The following is a 15,167-nucleotide window of genomic DNA, read 5'->3' as shown; positions in this document are numbered from 1 at the left end:
GCAGTCTGAGCTTAAAGGTGGATCTGATTTTGTGATGGTAACAAAATCATTGCTGATTTTGATATGTACTTTATTTTTTCTGGAAATTAGTTTAAATGTGGTTTTCCTTTAAATCTCTCTTGGTTTATGAAAATGTAATTTAGCAACCAGACAGCTATTCTGTCAGCTAAAAAGTGAAACAGTTCAGAACTTTTGATTCCGCTCAAATGTTTTTGCACAATCATTGCCGTTGATTTCAACTCAACTAAAAGCAATCATCCCGGTTAGCAGGATAGTGTGTCCTGAAAATCCACACGGTTCTTTACAAAACAAGGGTGAAAACATTTAATAATACATTTCATTTAATTTCTATGCTACACATCTTCCTCCCCTATGCTTCAGTGGTCTCGAAGATGCCTCCTCCGGTTTTATCTGGGAGAAGTCCAAAGGGGTTCCAAAGACAGTCATTCCAGTTATTCCTGCAACCTTTGCAGGAATAACTGTGGCTGCCTCGAGCCTTCCCCACAGTGAACCATGAAAGATTTCCAGAAGAAATCCTTACTTAAAATGCCCAACATAACATGAAATACTAAGCAGAGGAACAGCAACTCTACTATGTGATCCTTTTAAGTAGATGGAGTCCAACCGCTGTGCAGAAGAAATTCACTTGCTTGTTTTGCTTTCTTTCCCACAGTTTATTATAAAATCATTTTCAATAAATTACAATATGCATTCCGATAAGGTTCATTTGCTAGATTAAAAGTGCCTTTTGACAATTGAGAACCTTTATGCAGGTATTAGTCATACTTTTCATTGAGGCTACTTTTCTGTATTAATTTTTTTGATGCACTATCCTAATTTTAAATATGTTTTCATTAACTAGAAGCAGAAAACTATCAAAATGAAAAGAAAGAAAGGCTTTCAACATTCATTTGTGTGTAATTAATCTAAATAATTTGAATTTAGTGATAAGGTACCTGATATACATGGACTTTTCAACAATATTTTAATATATTGAGTGGATCTAGGAGAGGGCTGGAATGCACATTTCATGTTTTGCTTCAGTTCTCTTCACCAGGCTGTGGCTCTGTAAGGCCATCCTGAAAAATTTCAAAATATTGACACCAATGTTCACGGTTATCAAACCATAATTGTTTGGAGTTGTATAATTACCGTATTTTCCGCTCTATAAGGCGCACCTAAAAACCTTCAATTTTCTCAAAAGCTGACAGTGCGCCTTATAATCCGGTGCGCCTTATATATGGACCAATATTGAGCAACAACAGGTCTCGCAACTACGGTAAGCAGCCGCCGACTTCATTTTCCCCCGTAGAAGAAGAAGCTCGCGGTGCACGCTGGGTTTTGTGTAAAGACCCCAAAATGGCTCCTATTAATAGACACGCTTACGACGCAGAGTTTAAGCTCAAGGCGATCAGTCACGCAGTAGAACATGGGAATAGAGCAGCAGCGAGAGAATTTAACATGAACGGATCAATGGTGCGGAAGTGGATAATTTCTATGCTACACATCTTCCTCCTATTGTGATCGCACTAATGTTTGATTTACGGTAACAGTATCAGACTGTTTTTTAAGTGTTTATTGAATCGAGGAAAAGTTCCCCTCCACTATATGTTATGCCTTGCTGTTGTTAAAAGATAAACTGTGTTACGAAAATACCACGTCACTTACTTTACCTCGGGGAAAATAATAAAACAGCTGTTTATTCATTTTGGGAATGAACGGAGTTTTCAGAACGCTGGTTTGTAATTATTAATAAAGTTTGACTGACCTATCTGACTATTTTGTTGACATTCCCTTTAGCGCAGCTCCATCTAATGGATGCATAACGTAACCCCAGCCTCTACTGTAGCGTCTATTCTATGCACCTTATAATGCGGTGTGCCTTATATATGAAAAAAGTTTTAAAATAGGCCATTCATTGAAGGTGCGCCTTATAATGTGGAAAATACGGTAACTATTTAATTTCCTAAAATTCTACAGCGTTGAGAACTAAACTCGATTGAGCTACCTGGGTGTAAATTAGCACATCCTTGAAAGTAGAAATATTCTTTGAAGCATATTAACCAATTCTGTTCTCTATGTTAAACCTACATTTTTGCTTTTATTGAATGGTATGCTCCCTGGAGTCATTTTTAGTTTAAATTTATAAGAGGAAACCATCCAATTTCACTCAAAATACAGCAAAAGTCTAATTTCTGCTTCCAGGAGCTTCTAAGTTGACACTTTTTCTCATTTTTCAGCACCGATATCTTGGCAGATATAAATCTCTCCGAGTCCTGGCTTAATTTTGTTTTGCTGTCCTGGAAAGTTTGAGATCCACAAAGCCAAACTTTCCAAAACTTTATTTGAGAATCCTCTCACCTAACACCGTGTCCCTTTGAGGCACACCAACAGTGGTTAGCAGACGAAAGCTGCGACCCAGCTGATGTTTTTCTATCTGGTTTCTCTTGAAAACCAAACATTACATCTGTTTTTTTTTTTTGTCTGTTTTCTCACAGCTTTTTCATTTTCTGTCCTGCTATTATCAGCGAACCTAATTTGGTGTCTCTTTATAGGATGTGCAAGAGCTCAGGAGCCATTCATCACTGCCCACGCCTATGAGAAAAAAAACAAAAAAAGGACTCCATCTTTGCCGCTTTGAAAGCAAAAAATGAAAAAGGAACAAAATATCTATCTTGTTCAATGTATTATTCATAGAAATTAGCAAGCTTCTAGTTTTCAAAGGCACAAATTGTTGTTAACGACTTCAAATTACCTCAGGGATTTGAAATTAGCACCGACTGAGTCTCATTTTCGTTCTCCAACGTTTCTAATGGATTCATTTCTGAGGAGACGGTAACAATGCGGGACCCATTACAGACAAATGGGTGGGTAATTTCTGTCCTTGGCAAAATAACACAAAGCTCCTTCGCGCTTTTGTGAAAAGTACAAGAGAAAGAAAAGTGTCGGCAGCAACAAAGATGAGGCGGAGAGAAGAAAGATGTAAACATGCATTGATCCTGATATACTCTGCCATTCACAGGCTCTGTATGTTTCATTAAAACACAGCGGCTTATGTATGACACTTTGCATTTATTATTTAAGGTCAGCGCAAACATTTGTCTACGTCGGCCAAATAAATGCACAGCAGATGACTGCTGATTGTGAGGGAAAGCGCAGCTGGTCTAATATAAATTAAACACTGGAGAGGCTGTGGAGATGCTGGAGTTGCGTCATCTATTAAAGGATGAACAACAGCACACAAATCCACCGGCGAGCGGACTAATCATCTAATTTTGCCATAATTGGAGAGTTCTTCAATTCTCTCCCTTTTTTTTCTGCGACGGGCTCTTGAGAGTTCTCAGATCGGAGTTTGAAACCCACTGGAACTAAATCTGGCCCTATTAAAAGTTGGAGAGGTTATCTGTCTGCCGCAGTCATCCCAGAGGCCGTCCGGCGTCTGATTAAAAACAGCCACTCACAGACACTCCCTCTGAGAAAAGTGGGCGAGAGCATAATGTCTTCTGACACGCTGCCATCTGAAGAGGATGGGGTGGGGAAAAGAAAAAAAAAAGTTTTCTTAATCCGTTGGTTGCAGGAGGGTGATTTACCGACAACAAATTGGTGGGACGACGCATCAGAAGTGAACGAGATGGGAAAGACGAGGACGGATGGGATGGCACGTAGGGGAGGTTCGAAAGACCAGACCGCAGACGTACAAGTTTCTCAGGAAAACAGGGAAATAACATTTCAATCTCCATCAGGTCTGATGTGAAGGTGGAAAGAGGAGGTGTGTGTGTGGGGGTTGGTGGGAGAGGAGTGGCGTTTCATCTGCGGGGAAAATTTGCTTTGAGGAATGGCCGTACGAGGGGTGAGCAGAGCCGAGAGCGGCGCGCAAAGATGGAGATGGAGATTGGGATAAGAAGAACACTGTAGGGGGAAAATGAATGGAGCGTGTGCACATAATGAGAGCGAGCAGCTGATAACTCACTGCCGGCCAGAAAGAAAACACCTACCTACACGTCGCAAACTCTATAAAACTTTTCCGTTTGAGCTCGACTCTCGCCGTCGTCATCATTCTCTCCCGCCAAACGGATTCACTCTGGAAGCAGCATAAGTAATGATGCCGGATAAGATGCATAGCTCACTCTTGGCTTTGGATCTGATAAATCGGACAAGTGCGTATAAAACGCCCGACGTACAGGACTAACACTCGTTTGGCTTTAAGAGTGAAACATCGTATATAGTCTTTATTTCTCCAAGAAAAACAGCAGCAAGAGTTTGTAATTTCAGTAGTAATCAGCCTGATTAATGCATAGTGTTTGTTAATGGCAATCTGTTTCAATGCAATTATACTATTTATCTGCAATGTCTGCTTATGAGTGACACAAAACAACTCACAAAATGGGTGTAACAAGCAATACAATACAATACTATCCAAATCAGATTTATTGTTGGGTTAAACTTAGCATTTCTTAAATTATATCTAGTTAATTTTATGCAGTGTAACAGAAATATAACTTGTCTTTACACTGAAAATATATTCTTTTACTGCCAGCTGTTGGTATGTATGTTCATCTAAACTGTTGCCTGTGCACAAGTTTCCAAAAAGAGTTTGATGTGTTCAGCTAGCTTTTCTTGATCCAATAGATTCTGTAATCTGCGATTTGTCAGCAGATGCCGCTGTTAAACATGTAATTCGCGACTTTCAGTCTGTTAGCCTGAACACCTAGCCCTTTCAAAATCTGTGACAACTTTAAAAGTTATGTGGTGTGTCCTGAGGTTTGGAGATAAGGTCAGGGGCATCAATGTCAAAACTCAGCAAGTTGCTCTGCATCAAAAGATGACATTCAGTGTGATTTGGGAATGTGGTCAGGATCAACGGCATCTAAATTGGCCAGGATAACCTAAAGAGAGTTGCTAAAATGACAGACGCCTTTTGTGGCCAATACGCCAAGAATGCCGGTGGAAGGCAACAGCTGAATGTACAGACAACTGAATTAAGGGTTGGGTTACAGATAGGGTAACAATACTTTTTCTTTTTTATAGTTGACCCAAACCAGTGGTATGTGGCCCTCAGCTAACGCTCCTAGGCATTGTGGTCAACAAGAACTTTGGGGACTTGTTCTACTCAGAGCTTTTCATTAAACTACCCAATGCTGAAGTCCAATCTTTTCCATCTCTGTGTAGGTTACTGTGACAGATATTATGTGTGCTAAAGAGGCCAAATGCCATTCATTTATTGACACTACACCTCCTAAGCAAACTACCATTAGTTCAAAATAGGGCAGCAATGAGTTTCACAAATATATATGCACAAAGCATTAGATTGGGCCTCATTCAGAAAAAAGGTTGGAATTGCCTTTTTATGCTTTCTTGGAAACATTGTAGTATCTAACATACAAAATGCTTTAATAACCTGTTTATTTTATCATATAAGTGTCAGAATTATACAATTGCGGTTAACTGGAATCCTCACCTATTGCATCTGTGTTACTAATGCTATGTTGATGTATGATGTGGGCCCCAGCACATCATTGCTTTTAAGTTTGTTGCTTTTAGCCTTGGCATGGTGTTAAAACTGCTGTATGCTCCAGAGCAGCAAGGCTACCAAAACATTTATGGAGGTCCTTGTCAAATAACATTTGATTTTAAAGTCGTAGCGCTTGTGTAGTGTCATAACTAATGTTGTCAAACCAAAATAAAAAGCTAAATCCTATCTGCTATTTGGTCCACCTGGGGGGGGGGGGGAACCAGGAGCTTTTTGTGAGAGAAATCCTTTTGGATGATGTTGGGTTAATCTGGTTTTAAATGGCCTACAAATTAAAGGCAGGGTTCAGCTGCGAGCTGAGATAGCTGGGCGCAGGTGCTTAAGAAGTTCCCGCACAACACGCCCGTGTTTTGAGCCTAAAACGGATTTTTGAAAACCAAAGAAACGACGCAAAAGCCATCAGCGTTCCCAAAGCTGAATGCAAATGAATGTCACATAATTGATGCAAAATATGCTGTGTTTTAATATCTATTTGCTAAATTTGCTTTCAAATATATGCAGACTGTGAGGTCTGCACAGTGTGTGTCGGTGTTTTGATATGACTGTATTAATGTAGCAGCATGTGCACAAACACGCATGTGTAGCAGCGGACCTGCATTCTCATAACGGCAATTATGCAACCCAGAGGGAGTCATAACTCAAAGAGAAGCCAGGTGATTAAATCTTGATTACTGCAGCAGCAGCAACTCAGTGTGCGAGTGTGTGCTACGCTGACATACACTTCCTGCAGGATGATAAATCATCTGAATTGTTAGACACATGGCCGAAACTGCAACGGCATTTACGTGAATGTCTTATGTGACCAAATAAATAAATAGATTAAAAAAAACTGTTAAAAAGAGATTTCCATTTACATGTGGTCCCTGGTCCTGCATTCATCTGCAAACTTATTGTTTGTATTGTTAGAAAAAAACTGAAAATGTGTAAATCTCTCTGATGGTGTTGTTAATGTAGTCTTGTTCTGCTTTGCCGTTACAGCTCTTCGTTTTTTTTCCCCTTCATTTCCTCTCTTCCAATTGGAATTTATTTTTCTCTGTTGTTTCTAGCTCCCATTTCCGTATTGCATTTTATTTTTGCGTCATCTGCTGCTGCCATGTCCGTACTTTCTATCACTAATATTCATTCATTTTGTTTGTGTACATCTTACCACCCTGTTCTTTCTTATATTACCTCCTCCTCTTCCCTTTGCCTTGGTGATTGTTAGTGCACTGTCGTTTTTCTTTGGGTATTCCTATAGCACTTTTTCAATTTTTCTTCATCTTTTATTTTACTTTCAGATTCTTATTTACTTTGATCCTTCACTTTATGCCCCTACAGCTTAATTTTTTCATATGACTTATCCATTTACGACACTCTCATTCCTCTGAGCCCTTTTTATTTACTTTCCTTTTTTTTTTACCCTTTTCTACTCTTTTTCGTTCCTTTCAGATTTTATTTCCTTTAACTCAATTTTTACTTTCCTATTCATCAGTTCTTTTCAATAATATATATATATATATATATATATATATATATATATATATATTACTATTACAGCATGTTTTTATTTTTCCTCTAGGTCATTTGGTGTACTTGCCTTAAAAACGACAGTATTGTGTATTTTCCTGGCAGAAAAGCAACTATGTCACCTTCAGTTGTTATAAAAAGTGCTGTATACATCAAACATGAAAGAAATCCGACTTTCTAATTTGATGCTATGAATTTGAGCCTCCGTCTCTTTAAGACGCCGTTTCTGACACTTCGTCTTCAGAACGTCATCACAAAAATGTGCGGCCATTTCCCCATTTACAACCGTTCCTAGGCTATAAGTGGATCATGACTGAAACGTTTTCTTTTTTCATTTTTTTATGACCAGTTAAAACAGCTGATTAAGTATCATGCAAGGACATTGGTTCATAGTATTGGCTGAGGGTTGTACTTTTTTTCACTATTTTACAAACTGATTGAAACAATGCAGCTTTGCATATCATAATTAAAAACACTGCACTAATATGCCTTCCAGTGCCGTACATAATAGCACTATGAGAACTTTTGCGCCATCAGAGAAAACGAGACTGATTGAATTAGTGGGTTTTGTGGGTGGCAGAAGTTAATCATAAGTTCCATTATTGCACAACATAATCAAGCTTCTATTATCTCAGACATGTAAAGCACATCACTGGGCGGTCAAAGTGACGCTCAGAGATGTAGTGATGTCTTGCAGGGTTCAATTATATTTCGCAGCTCTTGCAAATCGGTTAAGCCACGGAAAGATAGCATCTTTGTGTATTTACAGGGTGGATGGAACAAAACTTTTCTGATTGTTAATTAAAACCTCATTCGTCCTGTTAAGCACTAAGTGGTTTGATGGCAATGGATGACTGTGTTCGGATCTGAACGTGAACGCTTTTCATCAAGGTTACCGTAACACGGTTCAACAACTTTTTCAATGATTGGAAAAATTAATGAACTGACAAGTGTTTGTGCTCACTGCTGCATAAATAATGGGTAAGTCAACAACTGTGGGTCCCACGAGGCACTAATGGGGATCCAATGGTTAAGACTCATGGGAAAAAAAAATATCAGGATTGTGTTGGTTTCTTAAAATAACACACTACAGCTGCGGATATTTATTGTCCGCAGCTGATGTTGTTGCACATCTGATGTTGCATGTTGTGTAGAACTGTTGCCGCAAAGAATCAGTTGCTTTCCACAAAAAGGTTGCATCTGAAAACAATATGATCTTATTTAAATATTGGCTACAAATTAAAATGTGTTAATTAATTTCTAAAATGTGTGAATTATTATTATAAAATGTTTTATTTGATCTCAAATCCCAAATGATCTTGCTTTGTATAACCTGGTACAACCACCACTCAAATTATTTCCTTTTTCATGATGTCTTCTGCATAGCAAGTACTAAAGCGCCAGTAAACACATAGCCCATGTCACCTAACATGTCCCTTCTTCTAGTCACAGCAGCCATCTTGTTACAAGACCAAACTGACCTCATGGTACAAGCAGTCATTTGAGAAACATGTGTATCGTGTTTCACCTACCCCAAAAACACCCCAAAAACAAGCTCAGACATTCTCAGATACATTAAAACATTCATGGCAACTTCACATATTGTAAGTCGACTAGTAAAATGTATAGTTTTCCATAAATTCCAATTTGTTGTTTTAAATAAGTGGAATATCGTAATCTCCTCATTAGGTGGCATGTGGAACAAATTCAAAATTCATAAATATTTTATTGATCCCAAAGGGAAATTAAATTAAACTAAATCCATTCAAGCCTTGATGGAGACTGACAGTATTCTTTTGAGTTATTAGTTCCTGATTTCTAGATGGAATTACCGGTAATCATTTGAATATCTAGAGTCTTTACATTTGAGATAACAATACGCAAAAAGTTGACCTTCACGTCTTTGCAATTCTCTCCTTTTCAGAATTTTAGCTCAGAAAACTCAAGTGTGATCGTAGTTTGAGGGAATAAAAGTTTACAGTAATCTACTTCATTGACCCTTTGGAAGCTTGAAGTATAAAATGCTCAATCTTCAAAAGATCTAGGTGCATGTCCTCATGTGATCCCTGGATGGGAGTGATATGCATCACTACATTACATCTCAACAGGCTTAATGACAGATGACATTTAACTGTAATGACAACAAAAACAGCCAGCAGCTCTCCTTTGGGCAGAATAAGGCAGCGCTGTCAAGCTCTGTGCCAATGCAACCCACAGGGATTTGGAAAATCGTGACGTTAGTGAAAAGGTTTCCTAAAGCAGGCCGGCCATGTTACATGGCGAGGCACATGACTAAAGCGACACTGGATTTCCTGTGCAACAGGAAACCTTCAGGTTCAACTTCAACTTTACGTGAACTTACCCTTTTGATGTCTTTGCCAAAGGTCTCACTGAAACTGGAGCCGAGGATCTCAAACTGGACGTGGGAGTTTGAGCCGCTCTCCTTAAAGTCCATGATTCCTGTCAGACCTGTGATGTTCCCCTGAAACGACGGAGGAGCAGGGAGAGGGCGAGAGAGGAGAGGATGTTAAAAAACGGTCAGGAGTATTTAACCATATCACTAAATCAAACATATAAACCTTGCTTGTTTACTGAACTTTTCCAAGGAAATGATGATTAATCTGGGATTTAAAAAAGCAAATTAAATGAAAATATAATTAGCAAGTTGACTGTTAGCATTTCAATATAACATTTAACATTGTAATAATAACTCATCTGTCATAGTCTATCTGTGTAGCTAAGCTTCTTGTTTTAAATAGTTTTGGTCTAAGGTTAGTCACAGGCTCTTTTTCACGAGATTGTTGCACTCTGTCTGAAGTCATGGAAATAGCAGTAACACAGTCATCCTCGCAGGAAACATGTTGATCCTGCTGGTCATGTGGAAGACGCTGAACCTGCTTAATTGTGTATTCAGGGACTCACTGTGTACGGTCCCCAGTCTTAGCCAAATCTAAGCTTAAATTCTCCAAGAAGAGACAGATTTTCTTGCATCCAAAAAAATGTTTTCGCACTGTTGACATTTAAACTCCAGCTCTGTCCAAAACCAGGACAATTGCCCATTTATTTATTTAATTGGGGGGTCCGTATCTATTTGGAAGACCCATCTGTGCAAAACTTTAACTTCTTGGCTAAAGCCTTAACATGTTACTTTCCTAGCATCTTCACAAAGTCTCCTGCTTTTTGTCTGGGGTTGACATGCACGCTTCACATCATAAGACTTTTCTTCTGGGCATAGAACAAGTTTCCTTCCTTAGAGCCATGATGACTTAATATCCCCATGCTGCTCCTACATGTGTACAGTTATTTGAATCCGGTGCAGATGGCACCTTCAGGCATCTGAAAATGCCACCCAGGGATAAACAGCACTTCTGGGGGTCCACAATTCTCTTCCTTAATAATGTCACAACCAGTAAGGAAAGGCGTTGCCTTAAAATAGAGCAGCAGCTTAATTTATGTTTCAATTAAGCTGTAGTTAAAATAATGTGTTTTTTTAATACAGCATGTGTAAGTAAGTATTTGGTTCAAACTTTTACAGATCAGAATAGGTTTGCTTCATAAGTTAAAGATGAGCCAGCCGTACTCCTCTTCGTCTTTCTGAAGAGTTTTTGCAGTGATAGAAGACGCCATGAAAACTGTCATAAGAAGTTGATAAACTTGTTCAGTTCATGTCTGTTCCACAGAAAGGCTGTGGGTAAAATGTCAAACCATGACCTACGGTAACTCCTATTGCATGTTAAGTAAGACTGAAGACAGTCATCACAACAGGCAGAAGACTAAATGGCCCAGTGTTAGGCGTAAAGGTCAATTTTTGAGTTGCTAGGAGAGACCGTATGGTTAAGACGTCTGGGGTTCGGAAGGGCTTTCTGTAAAAACCTTAACTCCATCCGTCCGTCTCTTCCTCCATCGCTTTCATGAACATTTCTTCAGCTAAATGTAACATTATGTGACACAACTCATCTTATCCTCTGTCACAGATCCTCATCAGCAAAGTAGTGAGATGGAAAGTCTGAGCAAAATTTGAGTCGGACACAAGAGTAAAACCTCTAGACTTTGTTTGAATGTAGAAACAAACATTTCAGACAATACACCAAGAGCACGGTAATTTAGAAAAGAATATTCTTATTAAATATCAGAATAAATCGCCCCTAATCAAAAGGTGAAGCTCAAAAGATTTTCTTCAGAATAATAAATACCAGCAGCAATTTTGGACTGATTGAAATTCATCTCTTAGATTTATAGATGAAATGATTTGCTTTTTGAAGTAATTTCTAGTTAAGTTGTAAAATTTCAGTGCTTTCACACTACATAGGCCAATAGAGATTTTAAAAGGGTGTAAGAGCCCACCCTGTTTTAAGACTGTGCTCTAAAAAGGCTGAAATGTTGATAAACACTAATATATTATCAGGATCAGGTTCCACTGAAAACAAGCAATTTGATTTCAGTCTTTGCTTCCTTAACAGTTAAACCTCTCAACCTTCAATCATAGTTTTGTTTGTTTTGTTTGAATTGAAGATTTTTCTTGGAAGCTAAGAAAAGGCCACACTGGGAGTGTATACCTGGACTAAAATGAAGGTCGTGTTTCTTCATTATTTAGTAAGGAATCAAACCAAACACTGAATATTTGAGGTCAATTGAGCGCACCAATAATTCAGCGATGCTATCAGTATTCAATGAGCAGCTGCATCAAAGTAACATGCAACAAAAGAAAACATGATGTCCGCATAAAATCAGGCTCAGCGTAGAAATCCTTCATTAACTGGAGTTTTGTATCTTTCATCGATATCGAATTATATTTTATGTTTAACCGCATCATGAAATCGCCTCCTCTGCGTTACCTTTATGAGTGTTTCAGAAAAACAGGAATGACCCTAATGAGCTCCGTGGTTGTTACTTTGATACATGTTAAAGACCCAAATTGCTGTTTTTTCTTTTTAATAACAAGCAGCACATTTTGCTCTGAGGGACTGATCAGCATGGCTGAAAAGCTTCTTTTGCCAATTAGAGCATCAGAACGAAAGTCCGGCTGGAATTATGAGACGCATCAGAATCAGGTTTCACGTCTGTGTCATGTTTACACTTCAGGTTCAATTCAGCTTCTGTTAACTGGAGGCGCTTTATTCTGTGTCTCGTTATCTTCACATGTGATGGACAAATCCTGATGGCTATTTTCAATTAAATTAGACAAAAATAAACAAACACTCCTACTTTAAATGAGATACGGAAATCACAAATTTCCGTACAAATTAGCATATGTAATTAAGCATTGTAATTAAATGGTCTTATTAAAGCAAAATGTGATGTTTAGGTGATAATGGTATTTACTGTCTTGCAGCAATTAGCACAAGACAGTGCTAATTGCCACTGTCTTGAGGTAATTAGTAGTTTTTCTGGTTTATGTCAGTTGCTTATTTTTTTACAGTCTACCCACACATTCCATTTTAATACGGCTAAATTTACAAACACATTTCTGTTTGCAGAAAGCAAAGCTCAAATTTTGATGGCGATTCAGCTCATTTAAAACATATTTCAAAATATTGTCAAAATAAATGCTGATTAATGGTCTAACTTATACAATATCCCCCCCCCCAAAAAAAGTCAGAAATGCATATATTAGTTTTTTTTTCCTGGCACCTACATACAAGTACCCACCCCCCTAAAAAAAAGAAAAAGAATAAAAAATTGAGTGACAATGCACAACACTGATCACACCCATGAACCATGAAATAATTGAAGAAAATCAGAGAACTGAATGAAACTAAATGATGACAGGCATCATGCTTTACCTTCTGAATGGTCTCCAGCATTGACCAGCCACCGTTCCATGGCTTGGTCGACTTTCTGATGCAGTTTAGGCTCGCCATGCTGTGCCACTTCCTGTCCTCCAGCTTCCTGTAGAAAGCGTTGGCCAGCATCAGCACGCTGTCGTACAGGTAGAGGTTGGACACCTGGTTGGAGAGAGTTCAGAGGAAAAAGTCAAGGTAGGTCAGGGACAAAACGATAAGCTGTGACAAAGCTTGGCACGAAGGTGAAGGCGGTTTGTGAGATTGTTGGGAAAAGACATATAAAATGGCAACCGTCATCTGTCTGAAGCTCCATGGGTGATCTTTCCTCGAGAAGTGACTTTGTGATTATACAGTCACTTTAGCTATATTGGAAGAGATTTTTGTGAACTTGTATAGAGTTGAGTCAGTCAAAGAAACCAGTAGCGACAAACTACATGGTGAAATGCTGCTGGCTAAAATTGAAAAATTTAATTTTTGGCTTTGCTCCTGCTTTTATAAGCAGAGAGAGATGTTGTTATGCTGCCAATAAAGCTTATGCAACAATAAAACCCGTATTTAAAAGATGACACACACGCCCCAAAAGGCATAAGAGTGTGAAAATAAAAAAATAAAAATACAACCACAAAAACAGAACTGTATCATTTGCAACTCGCTGACAACAGGGCCAAAATGAGCCATTCATGTGAGAAATCAATAAAAGAACTTGTAAAATGATGATTTGAGTTGAGTGGACCACTTAGGTTGGTGATTGAGCACCGGTCACCGAAATGAACAAGAATGTAAGAGGAATTGGAAAATCACAGATGTGTTCACATATACATAAACTCTCAATTTCTGGTAAAAATCTCACTCTAGTTGCTGGTAAGCTACTGACTGCTCATAATTACTACACAAAGCCTAACGTCAAAAGTCCAAACTAACGATCCCTTCAAATGTGGAAAATAAATAAATATAGAAGCTTTCCATGCCAACCCGCACACTGACCACATGTGTGACACATCTGTGGAAGTGCATCATCTGCCAGCACAAATCTAACACCACCAAGAGCGCTGCTGGCACCCGAGCGCACAGACGAGCTGGATGGTGTTGAGACGACAGTCAGCTAGCAGCCAGCCTGTCCACATGTCACCCTGACCAAGCACCCAGGAAACACACTGTGACACACGCATGCACACACACCCTCCCCCCACACACACACACACAGGCAGGAAGGAGAGACCAAATGCAGGGTGACAAATGAGCATCATGCTGTCCAGATAAGCAGAGCTGACTGGCATGAAGGCCACGCTCCACGCTTCCGCTGACCCTCACACACACACACATGCACACACTTCTCTTTTCTGTGTCCTCTTTGGTCATGGAGAGACTAAAGATGAAATTTTACATGACAAAGGCAATATGAAAGGGAATGATGGAAGGAGAAGGGAGATAGAACATTGGTTTCAAAAAACATATATATTTCCACATAAATTCAGCTTTTTTTTTTTGTCTAAGATTTTCAACTTTTTCACCGTTAATTCTCAAAGAGACATTTGACGCTCTTTTGCACAAGCGATTGAGACAGATGTCCTCATCTTGCTTCTTGCCGAACGTTCCAGGTGAGGACGGAGAGCGTCAGCAGAGGACGAGGGGAATGATGGAAAGTGAGAAATGAAAGAAGAGGCAAATATTCTCAGGTCATCTTGAATGGCCAGAGGAGACAGTGAGGGATGAAGATGGGAAAAGAGACGAGGCACAGGAGAAAAATAACCAAGACGGCTGAGCAGTTTCAGGGGAAAAGAAGAGACAAGACTCTGAATGAAGAACAAAAAGAAAAAATGAAAAAGGGAATGACATTGGTGCTCGACGTGGCGGGGGGAAAAAAAAGAAAAACTGAACTCGTCTCCAGCAAATGTCAAAACATGACGGGGAAAAAGCCAGCATTTGTCAGTGTTCATTACAGTAATTGTTCTGTTTGTTGTCTTTAAATGTCAGCCACACATCACCGCAGAGATTTCACAAGTGGAAATAACACTCAGTGTGAGTAGGAGGAAGATTGTGCCTGAAGATGAGATGCGACCAAATTTTCTGGAATGAGACCAATTTGAATTTGTTTCTGGTAAGGCGTGCTGACAGATTACATCAGAACCTGACGGCAAACACTAAAACCGAGACGGAGAGCGAGCGAGAGGTAGCTCTTCACCACAAAGAATACCCAAAATGAAATTGCTGGAGTTCTTACTTTCTTGCGGTGATTTTCTATTCTTTTTTCTTCTTTTTTTTTACCATTTCATTCGTGAATAATACTAAATACATCTGCACCCAAGAAATATCATTCAAAAGAAGGTTTATAAATTTTGGCCTTTACT

At 39.0% G+C, this 15,167-nt stretch overlaps 1 protein-coding gene across 4 annotated transcripts in view; it reads right to left on the bottom strand.

Annotated features, from left to right (window-relative positions):
• grid1b (glutamate receptor, ionotropic, delta 1b) overlaps positions 1–15,167 on the bottom strand; it is a 461,341-nt gene that overhangs the window by 58,057 nt on the left and 388,117 nt on the right. For all 4 annotated transcript variants that reach the window (XM_028029850.1, XM_028029852.1, XM_028029851.1 and 1 more), the window contains exons 7-8: positions 12,820–12,981; positions 9,399–9,518 (exon numbers count right to left, since the gene is read on the bottom strand). In XM_028029850.1, coding sequence (XP_027885651.1) covers positions 9,399–9,518; positions 12,820–12,981 — 282 coding nt within the window. The remainder of the gene's footprint in view (positions 1–9,398; positions 9,519–12,819; positions 12,982–15,167) is intronic.

Source organism: Xiphophorus couchianus, chromosome 10 (assembly GCF_001444195.1).
Source record: "Xiphophorus couchianus chromosome 10, X_couchianus-1.0, whole genome shotgun sequence".
NCBI classification, from domain to species: Eukaryota; Metazoa; Chordata; class Actinopteri; order Cyprinodontiformes; family Poeciliidae; genus Xiphophorus; species Xiphophorus couchianus.
This window is presented reverse-complemented; position numbering and strand designations above follow the sequence as displayed.